General features: G+C 62.1%; 1 protein-coding gene across 5 annotated transcripts in view; it reads right to left on the bottom strand.

The window, feature by feature from the left end:
* Nucleotides 1-5100: 5100 nt before the first annotated feature.
* Nucleotides 5101-20532, bottom strand: part of CASZ1 (castor zinc finger 1) — a 153501-nt gene continuing 138069 nt past the window's right edge. For all 5 annotated transcript variants that reach the window (XM_047871293.1, XM_047871292.1, XM_047871291.1 and 2 more), the window contains 11 exons: nucleotides 19514-20361; nucleotides 17019-17154; nucleotides 16711-16774; nucleotides 15273-15427; nucleotides 15046-15168; nucleotides 13764-14093; nucleotides 12044-12242; nucleotides 11094-11265; nucleotides 9112-9263; nucleotides 8881-9022; nucleotides 5101-6244 (listed from right to left, as the gene is read on the bottom strand). In XM_047871293.1, coding sequence (XP_047727249.1) covers nucleotides 5118-6244; nucleotides 8881-9022; nucleotides 9112-9263; nucleotides 11094-11265; nucleotides 12044-12242; nucleotides 13764-14093; nucleotides 15046-15168; nucleotides 15273-15427; nucleotides 16711-16774; nucleotides 17019-17154; nucleotides 19514-20361 — 3448 coding nt within the window. In that variant the 3' untranslated portion in view covers nucleotides 5101-5117. The remainder of the gene's footprint in view (nucleotides 6245-8880; nucleotides 9023-9111; nucleotides 9264-11093; nucleotides 11266-12043; nucleotides 12243-13763; nucleotides 14094-15045; nucleotides 15169-15272; nucleotides 15428-16710; nucleotides 16775-17018; nucleotides 17155-19513; nucleotides 20362-20532) is intronic.

Here is a 20532-nt window from a genome sequence, read left to right as displayed (position 1 = left end):
AGGGTGGCACAGGCCGGGTCCCACGAGGTCCCCAGGGTTCCGGCCTCGTCTGAAGGGCCCGACTGTCCACCTTGGTCCCCAGACGCCTCTTCGCCTGCCACCTGCTGTGCCCTGGCCGTGGGCCAAGCCAGCCTGTGGGGCCGGGGCCGCCTCACAAAGGCTGGTGCGCGAGCTGCCATCGCCCAAGTTGACAGGGCGGGCTGGCCACGTGGCCTAGGGAGGGGGCTGGCCTGTCGCCATGGGTCCAGGCGGGAGGGGGCACGGCCTCTCATGAGTGCCGAGGCCCGACTCCCATGTATGACTCAGCGGCTGGTAGCACCCAAGCCGGGCCAGGTCTGTGGGAGGTGGGCAGGCCACTGAGCTCAGCGTGAGCCTGTGCAGCTGGTTCTGGCTCTTTCCAAGAGGTTACAAAACTCTTGAATTTGCCCCAGTTTGGGTGTAGGAGCATCACAGCACCACAGCCAATTAAATCCAAGAAGGAAAACACGTTTTACTGCATTTCCTACCGAGTCCAACAAGCCACAGGGAGTGCGGTGGGGCCCAGGCCCACTCGGCGCCCCTGGGGTGCGTGCCCCTGCAGCTGCAAGCCTCACCGCCCACTTGGGGGCGGGGACACGGTCTCATCCCGGCGATGTGGCCACTCCTCTCTGCCCTCCTGTGGGGCAGTGCCCGGGACTCAGGGCAGTGAGCTGGCCTGGTGCAGCGTCCCGATGGGTCACAGGTCCTTGTCCCCCTGAGGCTCTTTGGAGGGGTCCCCCGTCCCTGGGCCAGGCACAAGGCCCTCCTGATTCGTCTCTCGAGGCACTGGGGCCTGCCTTGTCCATGAGTCCAGTTTGGAAGCCGGCCCTGCCCTCGGCCAGGCTGGGCCTCCCTCCTGTCCATCGTGTGTGACTCTGCTGAGATCCATCTGGGCCCCGAAGGCCTGGGGGTAGCCAGGGAGGGGGCCTTTTAGGGGGTCTGCCTTGAGTCTCTCCTCCCTCCCCTGGGCCCCAGGAGGCCCCTGAGAGGCAGCTGAAGATGGGAGTCCCTGAGAGCCTCGGTGGGCCCCTGCCCCTGCCCCAGCACCCAAAGGCGGCCCTGGGGTCACGCCATCCACTCACCCAGCTGAGGTCTGGGCTTGGCTCTGCGCCTCCCCCACCCCGGCCCCACGGGAGGGCCGCTTGGCCCACCAGGGCCTGTGAAGCTCCAATAATGGTTTTAATTTGTTGAACTTGTGTTTTATCCCATAAATTAGTCACTGTTTTATTTAACAGAATCGAGATAGCCACAAACAATAGGCGAGTTCCAACTTGAACATTTTAATAAGACAGAAAAAAGTATATATTTTCGCGTCTGTTACAAACATATTTATGTAAATAGCCTGTGGGCTGCGTTCCAGGAAGAAAGAAGAAAAGGGCCTTCTGTGCTGGGGCTGGGTTGGGAATGAGGCTTTTGTGGTGGAAACGACAGTGAGCAGGGTGCTGGGAGGGTGTGGACCCAGGTGGGGGGGGGCAACCCCCCCCCCGCCCCCGCACCCCTCCTCCCACTGGTGCCCAGCCAGGGGAGAGGGGCTCTTTAGGGCTTCACCTTCCCACCCCGCTGGTTCCCTCCTCTGGGAGGTGGGTGTGCTCATTACAGCAGCCTGACACCCGGCGAGCTGCTCAAAGTGGAAGAACTTGGATCCCACACACATCCCCGCCCCGGGGCCCTGGGATGCTTCGGCCACCTGGGAGGAGGTCAGCTCAGGGCAAGACCGGCAAGGTGGTGTAGGTGATGAGGTTTGATGGGAAAGCAGGTCACCATTTAGAAATGTCAGGGTGAACGAGGCATGAGGCCTGTGCTCTGGGCGAGGCCCGGTGGCTGTATTTGCACCATCCAGGCTTCTGGGGGAGGCCCCCCCACCCTGGGGGGGGGGAGCCCCCCCCCCCCCACTGATGAGCCACAGGGCCGGCAGCTCAGGCCTGGGGCTGGTGGCTGCAGACCTAGGAATCGGCCTCCTCTGGCTCTGCCCCCACGTGCTCCAGGCAGGAGCCGAGCCAGCATCCGGATCGGATCCGGGTACGCGCCGTTCCCAGCCCAGGCAGGTCCCTGCAGGAAGAAGGAAGGAGCCGAAGGAGGCGGCAAAGGATGACCCTGCCAAGCGCCTGCCCGGTAGCCCCGGCTGCGGGAGGCTGGGGCTGGCCGGGGTCTGGGGCCAGGGGGTGGGGAGCCTTTGCCCGAGGCCTGGGGCTACCAGGCCAGTCAGTTCTGCCCTCCGGCAGCCCCTGGGCCTCACTCGGGGGGCTTCAGGCAGCGCCGGGGAAGGAAGCCACCCTTCCGGAGCTCAGGACCCGAGCTCCCCACCGCCTGTCCCCGGCAACCTGGGGGAACTCGGCCCGATCCCAGGGCCAAACTGGTCTGCCCCTTTCCTGCCAGGGTTGGGGAGTGACCGACTCCCTCCCCTCGTCCCTGCCCTGGCACGTGAAGCCGGGCCACGGTTGTGCCGTCCTGCGTGGCCCGATCACTGCCAGCCACTTGAGGCTGATTTTAAAAATAAAAGATACCTTGATAGATTTTTTTTTCCAGTTTTTATTGAGTGAAAATGTCAAACCTTGCATCAGTCATGCAAAAAAAAAAATCAAATAAATAAAACACATATATTAAATTTCTAATAGCACTAAATTCAAGTGGAAAAATATTCAGTTCTTAATAACCAGGTGCCGAGGAGACCAGATTCAAGTAATCAGAGCACACGCTGTTCAGTTCGGTTTTCACGTTCTGCATTTTTCATCTCAAAACCTCTCTATATATCTCTATATATCTATATATGTATATACATATAGATATATACACACACATATGTGCATACATATTATTTTATATTTATATATATACACATACATAGTTATAAAACATTAAAAAGAGCATTGGTGGATCAAGCATTGTTTTCCCCACAGAAAGAAAATAAAACAAAAATTACACATTAAAATTCAAAATGAGCTAGCAATGGCTTATAGTCCTAGTGTGCAATATGGAGTTTACAAAAGGCTAGACTTCCCACTGTCGGCATCTTCTTTTTTCTTTTTTCTTTTTTTTTTGTCTTTTTTTTTTTGTCTTGTTTTGTTTAATTTTGCTACATTGAAAAATGTTTTTGTGTTTTTGCTTTTGTTTTTTTTTTTTTCCTTTACAAAATTCCCTCCACACACCCAGCAGCTCTGTGGTAGGGCACAGAGCCTGGGCGAATGTCAGCAGCAGCGCGAGGCGCCCACAGAATTCAGGAGGCTCTGGTAGGGGACACGTTTTAGGAAACGATTTGCTCCCTGTTGAATCAGGTACGCTCCGTCTGACCACTCCTCCCTCCCTGCTCCCTCTGTCCAGTGCAGATGATCCCGGCTCTCTGGCTGTGGGCAGCCAAGAGGACACACACACACACACACACACTCACACACACACACACACACACACACACAAGGACAAAAAGAAAAAAAAAGAAAACCAGTGCCCACCTCCCCACCATCAGGTGGGGCTCCCCTTGGAGATCTGTGGGGAGGAGGTTCTGGGAGACAGGCCTCCTCTAGGCTGGGCTTGGCTCTCTCCCTGCGACAGAGTCTCAGGGTCCAACCTGAGCCAGGCTGGTGGCCGGGACTGGAGACATGGGAAGCTTGGGTCGCCTGTGCTGGGTCCCTGTCGCCCTCAGAGCCCGTGGCCTGGTGTGCACCAGCCAGGCGCCCACCCCCCCAAACTGGGCTTGGTGGCCTCATCCTCTCCAGGAAGTGGGGGTGTTTTGAAAAGGGACCCAAGTCTGGGTGGGTTGCACTGGCAAAGAAGCATCCCAAACAAAATAATAAAAACTGAGGGAAAAAAAAAAAAAAGCCCTATAAAGCCACACGCATAACCAATAGAGAAAAACTCAAATGTTAACTACAAACTTGTATCAACAGTAATAGTCCTTTTTCTTGTTTCTACAAAATTCAAGTTAAAAGTTGGAATCACGCAGCTCCCGTCAGTGCTAGTGTAAAGACAGACAGCCTCAAACTGGTAAGGCCTCTAAAATAAATGCGAAACGAAATCCCACGTGAGCGATTGCACTCGGTCTCCAACCTCAGGGCTGGTCGAGGCGGGCCTGTGCTCTCGCGGCCCACCTGCCTTTTTTCTTCTTTTTGTTCTATGTGGAATAATAACCTTTACAGGAAAAATACTGTACAACTTTCTCGCATTTTTTTTCCCCATTTTGAATATTAAAGCCCCAAACAGTGGTATCCTTCCTGTTCCCACCACGTGGGTGGCGGAGACCCCTGCCGGGCCCAGCACGCCAGCACCTGCCGCTCTTAGGTATGGAAGCGGACACAGCCTCAGCCCTCCGTGGGCAGAGGCTGGGGCCTGGGAGTCCCCGGGCGGCCGAGACGCGCCTCTTCCAGGCCCCAGCCCTCGGGAGCAGACACCGGGGCAGGGCCCAGCGCCCCGACTCTGCCAATTCCGTGAGGTTTCCTCCGCGGTCCCTGCAGTGTCGCCGGCGCTGGCGCCTCTGCCCCTCCCTCCCCCGCCCCCCCCCCCCCGGGGCCAGGAGGGAGGGTCTTAGCTGCGTGAATGGGAGGCCCTGCCAGATGCTAGTGGGGCCCGCCTCTGGGGGTGAGGGCTGGGGGTCGCGGTGACCCCCGGCGCCCTTCCCAGTCCTGAGCAATGAGGAATCCCACCGGCGTGGTCGCGGGGCCCGGGGTCCGGCCGCGGGGAGGGGCGCGCGGGGCGGTTGCCCGGGTGTCTGCGCGCCCGCCTCGCCCTCAGGGCCCCCGCTCCTCGGTCCCACCCCGGACAAGAGCACCTTCTGTTTCCCTGAAGAAGATCCCCGAAGTGCAGCCAGAGGAGGGTCGCTCGCAGCCTGTCCTTCCAGCCGCTGGCCGCGCGCCGCGGGCGGGGCGGGGGCGGCCCCGGAGCACCAGAGGGAGGCCCCCGCCTCTGTCCTGAGACGGACTCGGGGTCCGGAAGCACCGGCGGGGCCGCCCCGAGCCCGGAGCGCCTCCCCACGCCGGCACCGGGTGCGATCGCGTAGCTCTGGCGGGGGCGGGGGGGGGGCAGCGTTACAGATAAATAGCATCTCTTACAAAAGGAATCACAATGGCCACCACGGGAGGGGGGCGGGCGAGGCGTCCCCGACGGGCGGGCTAGGGCGACGCTGTGGCGGGCGCCGGGGCCGCCAGCTCTGGGCTCCGCGCCCCCGGCCCCGCCGCCGCCGCCGCCGCCGCCTCGGGCAGCGACTCCTCCGAGTCGGTGCGCAGGTCCTCGTCGTCGTCCTCGTCGTCGTCGTCGTCCTCCTCGTCGTCGTCGTCGTCTTCGTCGTCGTCCTCGTCGTCGTCCGCCTCCTCCTCGGGCAGCTCCAGCTCCTCCTCCTCGTCCTCCTGCGACGACTCCCCAGCCGCCACCGGGCCGGGCGCGGGTGCAGCAGGGCCGTCGCGGGGCCCGGGGCCGTCGGGCGGGCCGGGGTCCCCGGGGTCGCCCGCATCGCCCGGCCCCAGCCCCAGGCCCGCGGAAGCGGCGGCGGCGGCGGCGGCGGCGGGCGGGAGGAAGAGCAGGGGGGCCCCGGGCTCGGTGCCCAGCGACAGCGCGCCGTCCAGGCCGACGGCGGGGCCCGGGGACGCGGCGGGTGGCTCGCCTCGCTCCTGCTTGTCGTGCTTGCGCTTGTGCGAGTCCATCTGCGACATGCCCACGACCGTGTGGCGGCAGCCCGGGTAGGTGCAGTGGAAGTGCGAGCACTTGAGCTTGTACTTGCAGTCGGGCACGGCGCAGTCGGCGCTCGAGCTGAACTGGCAGAAGCCCGCCGCGCTGATCACGTCCTGCTTGCCGTGGTGCTTGCGGTGCGCCGTCACCTTGGTGCTGTCGGTGCAGCGGAAGCGGCAGCGCAGGCAGTGGAAGTGCGTGCTGGAGCCCGAGAAGGGGCAGTCGGCGAAGTGGCAGCTGAGCGAGGCCTTGAAGCGCTTGAAGTCGTCCAGCACGAGGTTGTCCACGCGGTCATGGTGCTGCGCGTGCTTGTACATGTGCGTGCGTCCGCAGAACTTGTAGCCACAGTTCTCCCGCGTGCAGTGGTAGTGCGTGACCTTGAGCGAGAACTGGCAGGTCGGGTCCCTGCAGTCCTCGTAGAGGTCGAAGCGCCGGAAGCCCTCCAGCATCATGCCCTCGTCCAGCATTTTCCGCGAGGAGGCCGTCTTGCGCCGCTTGCCGAACGGCGACATGTCCTCGATGATCCAGAAGCGCTTTTTGGCCCCGGAGGCTGTGGGCATGGAGATGGTGTTCCCTGCGGAGGGGCCGGGGGAGGTCAGCGCGTGCCGGGGAGCCTTTCACACCCACGCAGGGTCCCCGGTTCCGCATGGTGGCCGGAGGGCAGCGCTGGGGGTCGGCTTCCCCAGACTTTGGGGGCCTCTCCCCCTCCCCCTCCCCCTCCCCCGAAGAACCAGGGAGCCCCCAGGCTTCCCCTTGCGTCATCCCCTGTCTGCAGGACGACCACACAGGCATCCGCCCCTCGTGCGGCAGAGCAAGCAACCCGGGGGATGTGGTGGCCGCTTCCTGGCCAGTTTGGGTGGGAAGCGAGGACGCATCCTGGCGCTAATTGAAGCTGAAGGGGGAATCTAGGTCGGCAGAGTGTAATTACCCAGGTTGGACGGACGCCAGGATGCCATCGCGAACCCGCCTCTAATGAGGGACAGGCGGGCTCCTTCTCCCGGCCGGCTAACCAGTCTCCCCGGCTGCCCACCTGTCTGCACAGGGGACCTACCTACTTCCCGCAGGGATGCCCAGCGCCCTGGGGCCGTTTGGAGCCGTAACGCCCTGCCCTGAGGGACACCTTCCCTTTGGTGCCAGAGATTCTTTCAAGTCTCGTGGGGGGTCTTCTGCCCCCAGTAAGCCAGAAGAGGGCAGCTCTTCTGAGGGGCCGGGGCCGGAGCAGGGGCTCAGCCGGCAGACGGGTTCCCATCTGTGCCCTCCCAACTGGACCCAACAGCGCCCTGGACTTCGGATGGCTCATGGCCAGGGCTGCCTGGTTGAGAGTGGCCCTGCTGCTGTGGCGTGAGGGGACAGCAGCCCCTGGCACTGCGCAGGCGGCTGGGGGAGGGACAACAACCCTGGCCTTCCCGGCCTCACACCCTAGGAATGAGAGAGAAACCTTCAGGGGCTGGCCCTACCCAGGGCCAAGGGTGGGTATTCTCCAGGCTTCTCCCATGTGGCTGACCTGCTCAGCCTGCCCCGAACCTGCCTAGAATATCCGGCCTCCACGGCACCACTGTGCCGCGTCGTCCATTTAGGGAACGGACCCAGTCACCCCCCACCTTGGCAGGCGAAGAGAAACCAAGGGCGGCGACGGTGTGGGGGTGCGTGGCGCAGGACAAGGGAGGGTTTGGGGCCTGGAGATCCAGGTGAGTGAGAAGTGGCTGCTTTGGGTCTGAGGGCACAGGGCTCAGTGTGGTTATGGCAGGGACAGCCTTCCACAGGTAGAATTCCAGAAGGGAGACCTTCTGCCTCTCTGGCACAGCACTGGCCTGGCACTCAGCAGAACGTGAGGCAAAAATGAGTGAAGGAAGGTGCAGGGCTGCGGTGATGGCCACAGCAGAGGCGAGGGGCTGGCGGGTCCCAGCCCTGCGGGGCATCGGATATGCAGGGGTGGGAGGTGGGGTGGGAACTGGAGGCACCCCTGCCATTGAGCACTGCCTGGGGCCTGAGCCCCAGGGACTCCCTCTTCCTGCTTGGCTCCAGGGCTGGGAGGGGGTCAGGCTGGTGTCAGGGCCCTGCCTGGACCCAATGCTGAGCAGGAGTCCAGAGGAGCTGTCCTCGGGACAGAGACAGGGCTCTCTGGTTTTGGGGGGTGCTGGGCTGTGAGGGATGCAGGCTGGCCCTGTCCTCGCCCCAGCAGGTCACAGGAAAAGGTCAGGTCCCGGACCATGGCCTTGAGGGTCAGCGGAGGTGACACACACTGGCAAGAAGGCATGTGCGAGTTACCTGCAGCATCCTGAACTAGGGGGACGTCACTTTTTACTGGAGTTGCGGTGGCTGTGGCGGGCGGGAGGCGGGGCGGGCTGCCGACCGGGTGGCCCAGGCCCCGGGTGGCTCCGAGAGTGGCACTGAGCAGAGAGTATGAGAGACAGGGCGGAGAAAAGAGGCATGGGAGGGAGGGGAGGGGCGCCCGGAGCACGGCCGCTGAGAAGGATGGGGTCAGTGGCGGCTGCGGAGCCACACGGGCAGCCTCGTCGCCAGCGGCAGCAGGAGGAGGAAGAGGAGGAGGAGGAGGAGCCGGGCAGCCTGGAGAGGGTGGAGAAAAGCAGAAAAAAAAAAAAAAAAAAAAAAGAAAACCAAAACAAAGAAAAAACAAACAAAAAAGAACCAAAATGAGAAACCCAATGGCAGAAGCAAGTATGATATGAAAACACGTGGACAGATGACGAGCAGAGAAGCGCCACGAGAGAAGAGTGGGGAAGGAGGCGGCAGGAGGAGGAGAGGACGGGAGGGGAGGCTGCGCAGGGAGAGGCCGTGGTGGGCTCAGAGAGGGCCTGCGGCAGAGCCCGGGCCTGGTGCGACCCCAGTTTGGGGTCCAGGGACTGAGCTTCGGGACGATGGCAGAAGGGCCAGAAGGAAGGCCGCGGGCCCGGGACCTGGGCCCTGGCAGGTCCCCGGCCCCCCTGCCCTTGAGGACGAGCCCAGCTCCTCTCCTGGAAGCCGAAGCCAAGGGCTGAGTGCGGGCAGGAGGGGGCCTCAGTGACCTGTGTCCCCCAGACCAGCCGGCCCTACCGCACACTAAGGCTGGCTCTGTCCTCCTTTGAGGCCACGTGACCACGAACCCTAAGATGGACCCTGCGGTGCCTCGGGCCGGAAGCTCCCGGCCCCCGATGTCTCCTCCTGGCCCGCTGCTCGCGCTGTCGCCGCGCTGCCCGGCCGTGTGCTCACCTGCCGCCGTGCTCTCGTTGCCCACGGGGGTGCTGGAGCAGCTCCGGTCCATGGTGGGCGACTCAGAGGACACGGCGCCCGGGCTGCAGCCCGTGTAATCCATGTACTCCTCTGTCTCCGTGTCCATCAGGCTCGGGGGGCCCTGAAAGAAGAAGGGGCACCCTGAGGAAGCTGGGCGGGGGCCACGCCGCCCACAGGGGGGCAGGCAGGCTGGGCACCCCGGGCGCTCACCTGGGAGGGGGGCACGCGATCGAAGTTCTTGCCCAGCATCCTCCGCATGTGCTTCCGGGCGTGGGAGGTCATCTGGTGCTTGAGGAGGAAGGAGAACTGGCAGCCCTCCCGGATGCAGTGGAAGTGGCTGTTCACCTGGTTGTACTTGCAGCCTGCGGACACAGCCCCGCCGGCCGTGAGCTTCCCCCGGCCGGCGCGCACAGCACCCACCGTGCCTCCTGGGCTCAGGGGAGTGTGGCCAACGGGCAGATGGTGTCTGGGGAGGGGACACGTGCCCCGTGGTGGCATTCCTCTGAGGAGGGCTTGCATCCACCCCACCCCCGGGGGAGGAGGTCCTAGGCTCTCCGGCTGGCCAGGGCCTGGGCCCACCCTCTCCTCTGGCCTGGCGTGGAGGCAGGTGACAGTGGCGAGGCTGGGCCCCATCCCCTGCCCCCTCTCGCTGAGAGGTCCCGGGGTTTCTGGGCGAGAGACCCTAATGACCCGTCCACCAGGTCGGCCCCCTCCCGGCAAGCCACCTGTCTCCGCATCTCTGGGGAGCCCGGGTGCCTGCCCCCAGACCTGTGTGGACCTCTGCCCCGCCCCCACCCACCTCGGCTTCGCTCTGGGCTGAGAACAAACAGCGGGCAAGACTGCAACAGTGTCAGCAAAGGGCAGGTGAAGGCCTGCCCGTTGCCATGGCGCCGGGGCTGGCCAGGTGTCTTATATCAGCCCCCAGCTTTGTTTGGCCCCAACTACCACCAAAAACACCCGAAGCTGAGTAAATACCGACAACTACGGAATACCCTGACCCCCGTAAACTGAGCCCAAGGACGGCACAGGCCACCAAATGTTGACATCTGTTGCCATGGTTCCCAACCCTCTCCCAGGCCACGGATTCTTTTTGAATTAATACTTGAAAGAAAGGTTTGTTTCCTGTCTTTTCTGGCAGTCGCTGAGTATCTCACCCTGCGCCTGTGGAAGGGCCAGTCTGCGGCAGCCAACGGCCCCACCTCTGCTCCCCCAAGGCCCTGCTGCTATGACCACCTGAGTCACAACAGGCCTGGCCTGCGGCCCAGCTGTCTGTGCCCGGCCTGCCTAGCTGCCACCTGCCTTCCAGTTTCCAGTTTTTTCCTGGCAGATTCCTACCCCACATCTGCAGGCCTGTGAACGTGTGGCTCCATCCTGGGGCAGGTGGGTAGGGTCTGCCCCCCCGCCCAAAGGCATCCTCAGGGCAAGCTGGGGCCAGGGAGCTACTCGGGAGGCCCCGGTCGGGTCCAGGGCTCCGGGCGGCTTCCCTGACGAGGGCCCAGCTCTCAACAGCAGACTCAGCTCCCTGGCATCTGCTTCGAAGTTCAGGGCCATCTGTGGCCTCCTTCCCAGCCCCATGGCCACCTCCTTCTGGGTCACCCCAGGTCACAGATGCTCTGGGCCGATCCACAGTGTACATGCTTGTCCTACCAGACCCCCACCGCCAAGCACGGTGCTGGCCAGAGAAGACACTCAAAACCCTGAGCTCCCACCACCCCCACCACCTCCCGTAACAGCACGGAGCCCTGCACACCGCTCTTCCTCGATAGGTATCTGCTGAATGAGCAAACAAACCAGGGGCCGTTCTGGAAAAGCCCTTGCAGTTAGAGCCATGGAAAGAGATCCCAGAGTGAGGAACATCAGGGGCTCCTATGTTATCCGCACTCCCTCTTGAGAGAACGGGAAAGGGCACCGAGTCCAAGGCCTGACTCTGATGACGAGGCCCCAGGCATTTTCCCCGGATGTAGGCGGAGTGCTCTGAGTCACCCACACCCCTATTCCTGGGCTCTCCGTGTTTTGACAGTTTCCCCTGTTTGATGATGCCTGGCCTGTGACATCAGTGGCATTTTTAACACAACACAGAGTCTGACGTGCAGGGACAAGAGGTGGGTACCAGGAGAGGTGGCCGGGGCCACCAGAGCCACAACCTTGCCACCTGCTGCAAGTCTCTCCCCCCGAACCGCGGCCCTCAGTACCTAGCCTGCCACACTCCTCGCGCTTGGTAAAGTACTTGAATCCGTTGGCTGCCCGCCGCTCGGCTTTCTCGTGCTTCTTTATGTGCCACGGCAACTTGGTGGTGATGTTGGTCACAAAGTAGCAGCCGGTCCGGAGGCAGTGGTAGTGTCCACGCATCCGGAACTCGCAGTGCTGCAGGGAGGGACGGGAGGGTCAGGGCCAGGCTGACCACTTCTCTGAGCTCCCACCGGGCCCACGGCTCTGGGCGTGGCAGGCCCTTTGTTCTTCCGTGCTCAAATCAGAAAACACAACTGGGTGTAGGCCTTTCACGTGTTAAAAAGCGGTATGTCCCTGTTGGAATCTGACCCAAACATCCTACCTGGTAATCGTGCCACCCATTTCTAATTCCACACCCAGAGCAGACATCACTAATCTATCCTAGCACTCCTCTCTGGAGGCTTGGCCTTAGGCAGACATCACTAATCTGGCCTAGCACTCTTCTCTGGAATGCCCAGCTCTAGGATCAGACTCCTTCTCAAGGCACTCTGCCAAACAGCCCCTACCAGTCTTGGGGTAGGCAGGCCTTTATGGTGAACTTGATCTGCCCTTCCTATCTGGGGCACGGACAGTTCAATCTCTAGCTGTCCAATGGGCCTATTTTAAAATTCTAGGCCTCTGGGGAAAGGGAGCATAGTTCCAGGATGGGCAGAATGATGCCAAGTGCACGGAGAGTTGGGATGAAATGACAGACGTCACCAACTGAGCACCAATCTGGACCCCTGCCCAGGGGCCTCCAGGGGCCCAGGGGCAAGACAGTGCCCTTTCCAGAGTCTGGACGCGGCCAATTCAAAACGGGCGTGAGAGACGTAACGAATCCCTGCCGGGAGGAGGAGCCACCCCCGGGCCCCGTGCCTCCCTGCCCCCCACCCTGGGCCCCAGGCCCCCGCCCGCACCTGTCCCCGGGGCTGACCTGGTTGGGACAGAGACACTGAAGTGAGTAGTACGCAAACTGGTCTCGCACGTTCACCAGGTTGTTGTTGGGGTTGATGTGGTCCAGGCAGTGGGACTCAGCCTTGCCGGAGGTTTTGCAGACGTACTTGCAGTTCCCGAAGAGACAGTGGAAGTGGAACTTGTTGGCGTACTTGCAGTCCGTGGCGAGGCAAGGATCGCTGGAAGGAAACCACAGCCCAGAAGGTCATTGGCGTTCCCGGAGCCCTCCCCGCCGGCATCCTGACATTGGTCGAGTTGGGGTTCTGCTCCCTAATCCCCCGCGGTGTGGCCCAGAGGAATGGCCCCCGGGGCTGCCTTCCTGCTCAACAAGTGGCCTCGGCCAGAGGAGACTACAGATCCCAGCATGCTTTCCTGCCTTCTTTTTGGAGCTCGGCTGGTGCAGAAAGGGTTGCGGTGTGCAGCCTGCCCAGAGCATTGCATGCTGGGACACGTAGTTTCCACGGCCACACCTCAGGATTATAGATAAGGCGGCTGCAATAACCTCTTGGATGTGAAAATGAGAGATGGCGTTGCCAGCCCTGGCGGGGCGCCAGTGAGGGCCTGGCTGGCGTGGCACAGGCACTGCCCTGGGTGTGGCTGACTGACAGGGTGCAGATGGGTGGGCAGCCCTACCCGGAAGCTCTGCCTCCTCGGGGCCCTGGCCAGGGGGAGTGTGCGCCTGGTGTCAGGTCCCGCTGAGGCGCACAGCTGCCGGGGCCCCCAGGGTCAGCTCGGGGCTCAGGGCTCCCGCCCACTCAGAGAACCTCACCAGCCGGCTGAGTGGTGGGGCTCGGGGGTGGGGGGGTGGGGGGTGCTGGGCTGAGCCCCCATGCCAGCCTGCCCCGTGAGCGGCAGCCCTGCCCCACGGCCTGCCTCCTGGGCTGCAGACAGGTGTGGAGGACGCCACGCCCCGGCCTTCTGCCCTGGCTGGTGCCACAGCTGCCGCCACGGTGGCCCCGGGGTGGGAATCCGACCGCGCTGGGGAGACTAAGAGCGCTGCCGCTGTGGGGAGGCGGAACGAACAAGGGAAGCTCGGGGAGGGACGGAGAGGAACGCAGGTCCCCTTCCATGCCAGAGGCCCAGCCCCAGGTGCCCAGAGAGGGGGGACAGCTGCCACTCAGGCGGTACACGTTCACATCCAATTTATTACTTTTATTGAGAACAGGAAGCCGCACACATAACGATACAGAGTCACCGTTCTCGCCGCAAGGCGCCACCACCATCCAGTGAGGAAGGTCCCTTCCACCCCTGAGAGCTCAGACCACTGTGCGGACGGGTGTGGGCCTGGAGTGGGGGCCTAGCCCCCTCGCCCCCCACCCATGACTTCGCCTGCTCTGCAGAGACTTAGCCATGGGTGCAAGGCCCAGAGTGAGATGCAGCCTGCCTTGCCGGGCGAGGCCCAGCACTCCCGGCCCACCTAAGCTGGTCCTCACAGCGCCAACACTGCCCCTCTGGAACAGCGGCCCCTACCACCACCACCTTCTCCCACCCCGGCTGCCTGCTTGGGGAGCAGGCAGTGAGGCCAGAGCAGCAGCTTCTTTGGCTAGAAGGACAGCGTCCGATGACCGTGTCCCAGAGAGGCTGGGGACAGCCCGGGCTCACTGCAGGGTTAGGAGCAGCACCTCCTCGGCTGCCCTTGCTAGCACCTACTCCCGAGACACGCGGGGGACACGGGACTCCCGGCTCATCGAGGGACTCACTTCTCCTGGAACTGGAGGAATCCGGGTTTGACCTGGGGCTTGGCGTTTTCTAGAGAAGTCGTTGCCAAGGGCGAAGTGGGCAGGTGAGGCACTGACGCTGGAATCTGAGGCATCTGGGGTATGGTGGAAGCCAGCTGCTTCCAGGCGAGCAGCGTGGGGGTGGAGGGCACGGCAGCCGGGCTGGGAGTGGGACCCTCCAGAGAGGCTGTGGTGACAGGAGGCGCTGGAGGGGACGAGGGGGCCAAGGCAGGTTTGGTCTCCGCAGCCGAGGTGGGGAAGGGAGCCTCCGCGTTTCCCTTCACTGCTCCTCCCTCCGTCCGGAAGTGGAAGCTGCAACAGGCAGAAACAGTGGCTCAGTGGGGAGGAAGAGGGCCCTGCGCAGGTAGCCTTTCCCTGGATGTTACCCCATCACGAGCCTAGGGGCCCCGTGTCCCTACATAGTCCCCAGCAGCAGGTGTGATGCCACCAGGAGGGAAGGACTGAGAACTGCTGTGTCCTCTGGTTCTGAACTTGGGCTCCTGGCTCAGCCCTAGCTATGTCTTCCTGTGATCTTCCTGCCGTGTCTGTCTCTAGCTCCTTCCTACACAGAGCAGGGGACAGGGACAGCAGGGGGCATGAATCTGTGCTTCCAGAATCTGCTCTGAGAATTAAAGGTGGGTCTCGCTCGGCCCTCGAAGATGGCTCTTCTGCAGACTAACGGCTGCCTGAGCAGTGAGCGGAGCCTGAGCTGGGGCCCGGCAGTAGCCAAGGTCTGTGTTAAATGTCTGCAAGTTCTGGGTTCAATTACAAGAGGCGGCTGGCCTGCTGCTTTTCAGCTCAGTGGGTTTACAAATTAATTTCATTATTTTTAGGTCAAAGAAAATCTACAAATGCAATACTGTGGCTTGGAAAAGGCCTTCATCTAAGGTCTCTGCCTGGGTCAGAGTGGGGTCTTTCCAGCTGGCTCTGTAGGGAACATCTGTGGTAGAGCTGCTGGCCACACTGGTGGGGGAGGGGCGTGGGGGGTGGGCAGAAACAGCTGCTCAGGGTCTCTAGGTGGAGCCTGGACAGGCTCAGAGGACCCCGCCAGGCGGCTGAGCAGGTGGAAGGATGGGGAAGCCTGCCTTTTTCAGGCAGTACCTTCTAAGAAACTAGCTCAGCTTCTGAGTTTCGGTGCGAGCAGCACACGGCGCCTGCCTGGAAGGCAGCTAGAGACCCAGGCAGCCCCCAACCCCACGCAGCCTGGAGCCAGGCTGGAATGAAAGGGGCTGGGTTTCCACGCGCCCTGGGGACCCCCACTCACTTGGCATGCTTGATGGCCCCGTCCAGGGTGCTGAAAAGCGCGCCGCACTCCTCCACCACGCAGTGGAAGTGTGCCTTGTGAAGGAAGTCACACTGGGCGTCACAGAAGTCCTTGGTGCCAAACCTGGCCAGAGGAAGCAGCGGTCAGAGGAGACCCTGGGGCACTGGCCACCACGACCGGTGGGCGTGGCCCTTCCTGCTCCTTTGCTCTGCCAGGGAGCCCCTCACCTTCGAAGGTACACCTTCCAGGGCTCGGACAGCTTCTCCTGAACCAACGCCTTCACAGCCTTGCCCAGGAAGGGCGAGGACTCCACGGCGGGGCTGCCCTCCGCTTCTGTCTTGATGTTCAACAGGCTGCCAAGGTTGGGGTTGCCCTGAGACATCTGCAAAGAGAACAGGGCCGGTGCTTGGGACTGGCTGGCCGCCGTGCGAGCAGCAGCGGCTCTGGGCCGCCTGGGCCTCTTGCAACGCACTAGAGCAGTGGAGAGGAGAGGGCGCCTGGCCCTGCACAGCTCTGGCCACAGCCGAGTCCGCTCTGAATGGTGCTGCCCAAGGCAACGTGGAGATGCCACGGCTCCTCCACACAAACCCCGTGGTGCTAAGATCCATCACTCAAGCTAAGGCCGGGACTCTGGGCACACACCAGACCAGCTTTCCCCAGACTTTGTGGCTCCCTGGTTATTTTCCTGCCAGGTTTTCAAAAGAAGTGCAGGAGGGGGGGGGGGGGTAACCCCTATGAATTCCTTGAGAACAAGAGAAGGCACACAAAAGAGGAGCAGAGAGGGAGGGAGGGAGGCTCAGGGGGTGAGATCAAGATGGCTCAGGGCTACTGGGCCAGGAGGGGGAGTGGCGAGGGGGAGCCTGTGTGAAAGCTTGACCCACATGGGGTGTGGGGCCCCAACACGAAGGAACGAGGGGGTACAGGGGCCAGTGACACCCTCCCCCACCGCCAAGAAGGGAAAAGTAGAGCAGGAGAGCAAGGAAGGAGAGAGGAAAAGTAGAGGGCGCGGGGCCCTCGGCACAGGGTGGCGGGAGCCTCCTTCCCTGCCAAGGGCCCTGCGGGACCCCCACCCGTGAGGTCCGGCCCAGGCCCAGCTCCCCCAGCAGTCACTTGTGTATGGTAACCAAATTAATCTTGCTGTAGTCAAATTTATCATGTGAAGGGGGGAAATATATTTGAGATGATGTATAATTTACAAAGACCCTGCATTATTTAAAATAAATATTCTGGAGCGACCTCTGTGGAAGGCGTCCGAGACCATTACTCAACCCGAAAAGTGGAAATTGATGCTTTGCTCCCACTTTAGTGCCCCTCCCCCACCCCCTTTTAAACAAACAAAAAAATATATAAAATAAATAAATAAAATTAATAACTGAGAGGGAAAGAAGTTAGAGGGCTCTGGAAAAGCTTTTGGAGCCCTCCATCTGAAGGGAAGAAAAGGGTGTCAGAGGCTGGAATATATTTCTTCAGCCAGTTCATTAAATTAATTTGTAAGCAGTGGCTCTGAAATTATATCCGATGAAAAATGGCCTCAAAATTTAAATGGTACAAACTCATCTTATTAGAGGCAAAACATTAAAAAACAAACACCTCCCCCCCACCCCCCAGCATAGCTTTAATTTCTCTGGGTGGGGGAGCGGGAGGCGTGTGATGGATGGTCCTTACCTTATTCATAAGCGAGGATAAAAGAGACGAGTTTGCCGGGACTGCATGGCCATTTGATTCATTACTGGAACACACAAACCAAGGGGCCTTAGCTCAGACGTACGTGGGACTGAGCCCAGACACTCACCCTTCCCTGCCCATCCCGAAGGCCCCGGCCCCGCCTGCTACATCTGCCTGGGCTGGAGGAGGACCCCCGCCGGGAGGGCTTGGCCCCTGGCCTCGGTGGGGTCTGGCTCCAAGGGCGCTGTCCCCAAGAGCCTCCTGCAGTGGGGCAGAGCTGGTGGGGTGGGGGCCTGGCCTCGCCTCACCTGGGCTCCTTCACAGTCAGGTCTAAACTGCGGTCCTGGGAGACCTCGTGGGGAACCGGGGCGCCAGCGCTCTCACCGGGCTCCTGCTTCACCGGGGCCGGGGGGAACCTGGCAGGGGTGGCCTGCTGCCCGTTTCCTACAGGGGAGGGGAGGGAAGATGGTGTTAGAGGGGCTGAGGGCTTCCTATGGACACAGACCGGAACCCCCCACCGCCGGAAGGGAGGGCAGTGGGCTGGGTGGGCCGGGGGCCCCAGGGGAACCCTGGCTGCTGGTCAGCGATTCTCCCCACTGACATGATCGCTTGTGACGCTTACCCCTGTGTGGCAATTCTTCAAGTGATAATTATTGCAAAATTATGTCAAAGTTGTCCCAGCTCAGGGCCTCCTGGAGGAGAAGGGCGGGAGGCTGGGGAGGGGGCTGGCACGGGGGTGGGGGCCCTTCATTTTCTCCACCGACTGTCACAGTCAATTTGTGGGGCTGCCGCTTAGGCTTTTATTAAAGACTCTGTTAATGCTGAGGGAAAGTGGCAGATCTAGACTGGGAGCTGCGCCCCTCCGCAGGTCCCCGGCCCGCTGTTGCCGGGGCGACGGCCCTGCCTTCCACTGAGCATGCCTAGGAGGGGCATCTGCTGTGTCAGGGCGATGGGAGCTGACAGCCAATCAGAGCAGTTCAAACTATGTGACCTCGCCCGTCAAGCTGTCCAGGGCAGGGATGTGAGGCCCACTGTGGCCGGGCTGGGCTGGACCAGGGTCTGGGTGGGAGCTGGCGGGGTGTAGCCATTGGGGGAAAGTCTGGAGCTCGGTAGGCAGATGATTTGGGAGGCCAAGCAGAGCAGGGGCAAAAGAAGTTGCTGACAGGAACATGTCCACCGAGCCCTTCTCCACAATCCCCAAGTGGCTGAAATATTAATCTGCCCCAAGGCGCTGCAGCTGACAGAAAGCTGCTTCACAGACAGCAAGTGGCATTTGATTAAAAAATAAAGGAAAACGCCCCCCCCCCCCCCCCTTCCCTTGACCTTTCTTTTGGGGGAAGGAGATTTTTCTAATGAAAAAGAAAGAATTTGACAGTCTGGCCCCTGAGCTCAGTGTGGTCCTAAAGTGGGGCCCACCCCGGCCCACAGGCGTCTGGCCAGAGGCACAAGGCCCCTGGGCATCCTGCCGTCCCTCTCACACCTGGGAATGGAAGGTGGGTCACTCCACGCTTCCAGCTGATGGGAACGTCCCACTCGGCACAGGATAGTAGCTCCCCGAAGTCACTTGCCCAAGGTCCCCTGGGAAATGGCCCGGCCCCCTTGCCAAGCACTGGCAGGCCCTCTAGGAGACGTGGGCAGACCCCTGGGCTAGGCCGCAGGGACCTTCCGTCCTGTCTGGTCTTGAGACGGTTTCACAGCAGAGTAGGGCACGCGGGTTCAGGAGCCGGACCGCTGAGGTCCAAGTCTGGACTTCGCCGCCTCCTGGCTGCGTGCCCGGGATCAGGCTACCCCCACTGCCCCATCAGTACCACCAGGCAGGACTCTGCTTCCCTGCCGTGTCTCCAGCACCGGTAAGGCACGTAGCCCTCAGTAAGCACAGCGGTTGCTGAATGAGTGGCTGAAGTGACAGCTGACTGTTCTCAGCTAAGTACCGAGAAGGGGGAGAACAGGGAGAGGAGCCAGGTAAACAGAAAGCCAAAGAACTCCAGAGATCAGAGAAAACATTTAAAAAGAGTAGAAAACTTGAGAAGGAGAACGGCTCCCCGTGGTAAGCCAGAGGGAGGCCAGAGGTGGGACTCGGGAGGTCTGGCTGCCTTGTCCAACATGGCAGCCACTGGCCAGGTGTGACTAAGTTAAAGGGATTCCAACCAAAATCCGGTTCCTTGGTCACAGAGCCAAGTTCAGGCACTCAACAGTCACAGGTGACTAGTGGCTGCCATACCAGACAGCACAGGACAGAACATTTCCGTTCTGGCAGAAAGTTCTACCAGACGGCACTGACGGAGAGGGAGACACTGGAAGGTTATCCTCGGCCTCGAGGGGCCAGCCGGGTGTAAATCCCAAGCATCCCTGAAGTGCGGCCACCTGCTGCTTGGCTGGACCCATGCCCCTCCAGGTGACACGGGGGGCCCTAGGGAGGCGCAGGGATCTGGGACTCCTCTCATCAGCGGCTGGACTTGCGATGAGGGAGGGTGACAACTGGGGGTTGCGGAGTGGTAAGGACCAGCTGCCCCGGGACACGCAGGCTCCCAGTGAGGCCAGGCCTACGGCCCCCACTTCACAGATGAGAGAACAGAGCTGCCTCGGGTGGGGTGGGCAGGCCGGAACAAGGGGGCCCCAATAGCAAACAAACAGGACGGAGGCAGAGACCAGGCAAAGATGGGGGCCGGGGGCGTGGGGGACGTGGGTGCAGGAGTAGAAAGACGCCTCTCCAACACCCCCCGACTCTGCTCTGCGATCTGAGGCGGCGGGCTCCCGGGGTCCGTAAGCCACTCGTTTCCTGGGCAGTGCCCGGCCTGCTCACCTGGGTCAAAGGTGGCAGACGGCTTGAGGGCAGCCGCGGCCAGCCTGGCCATCATGGGTGAGATGAGGCCCTTGCTCGCCGAGATCCTCTCCATGATGGAGGCGGGGGGCACCGGGACAGAGGTGGCGGCGGCCGGGGCAGGGTCACCGGCTCCCGAGGCGGCCAGGGTGGGTGTGTCGGCTGCCGCCGAGGCCACTGCCCCGGACGACATGGCACCCAGGAGGCCGGGGGCACCCGCGGGCAAGGAGGCGCTGCCCCGGCTCGGAAGGATAGGGAAGTAGGGGGCGGCGGTGGGCAGGCCCGAGTTGGAGAGGGCCAGCGCCAGCGGGATGGAAGCGGGCAGGCCCTGGGACAGCAGCCCGGAGATCTTGCTGTTGGGCGGCTTGGCGGCGCCGGGCGTGGCCTCGGCGGCGGCGGCGGCGGCAGCGGCGGCCAGGGAGGCGGAGGACTGCTGGCTGGTCGGGGAGGCGCTCAGGCTGGAGTTCTTGCTGCTCAAGGCCGAGAAGTCGACCAGGTCGTCGTTGCTCGACTCCTCGTGCTCCGTGTCCTTGGCGCCCAGCAGCGAGGACGGCAGCCCCAGCGCGCCCGAGGAGCGGACGTGCCTGCGCTCGTGCTTGCGCTTGTGCGAGGTCATCTGGCTGGTGGACGTGAAGGTGAAGCCGCAGCCGGCGCGGATGCAGTGGAAGTGGTTGGTGGCCTTGCTGTACACGCAGCCCTCGTACCTGCACTCCTCGTACTTGTAGAACTTCTTGAAGCCGTCCTTGGCATACGCGTCGTCCTTGATGTGGTAGCTCTTGTGCTTCTCGATGTCACACTTGTTCTTGAAGGTGAACGTGCAGCCGGGGCGCCTGGACGGGACACGGCAGGGGCTGTCGCGGGGCCTCGGGGAGGAGGGGGCGCCCGGAGGTGGTCCTGCCCGGCTCCCGCCTCGGCCCCGGGGGGAGACCCGGAGAACCCCCGGGCGGCCCCCCTACCCCTGTGCCTGTGGCCTCCGGGAGGCGGGACCCCGAGCCCCGCAC

The sequence above is a fragment of the Prionailurus viverrinus genome, chromosome C1, assembly GCF_022837055.1.
Source record: "Prionailurus viverrinus isolate Anna chromosome C1, UM_Priviv_1.0, whole genome shotgun sequence".
NCBI classification, from domain to species: Eukaryota; Metazoa; Chordata; class Mammalia; order Carnivora; family Felidae; genus Prionailurus; species Prionailurus viverrinus.
Note: the sequence above shows the minus strand (reverse complement) of the source record. Positions and strands in the feature narration are given on the sequence as shown.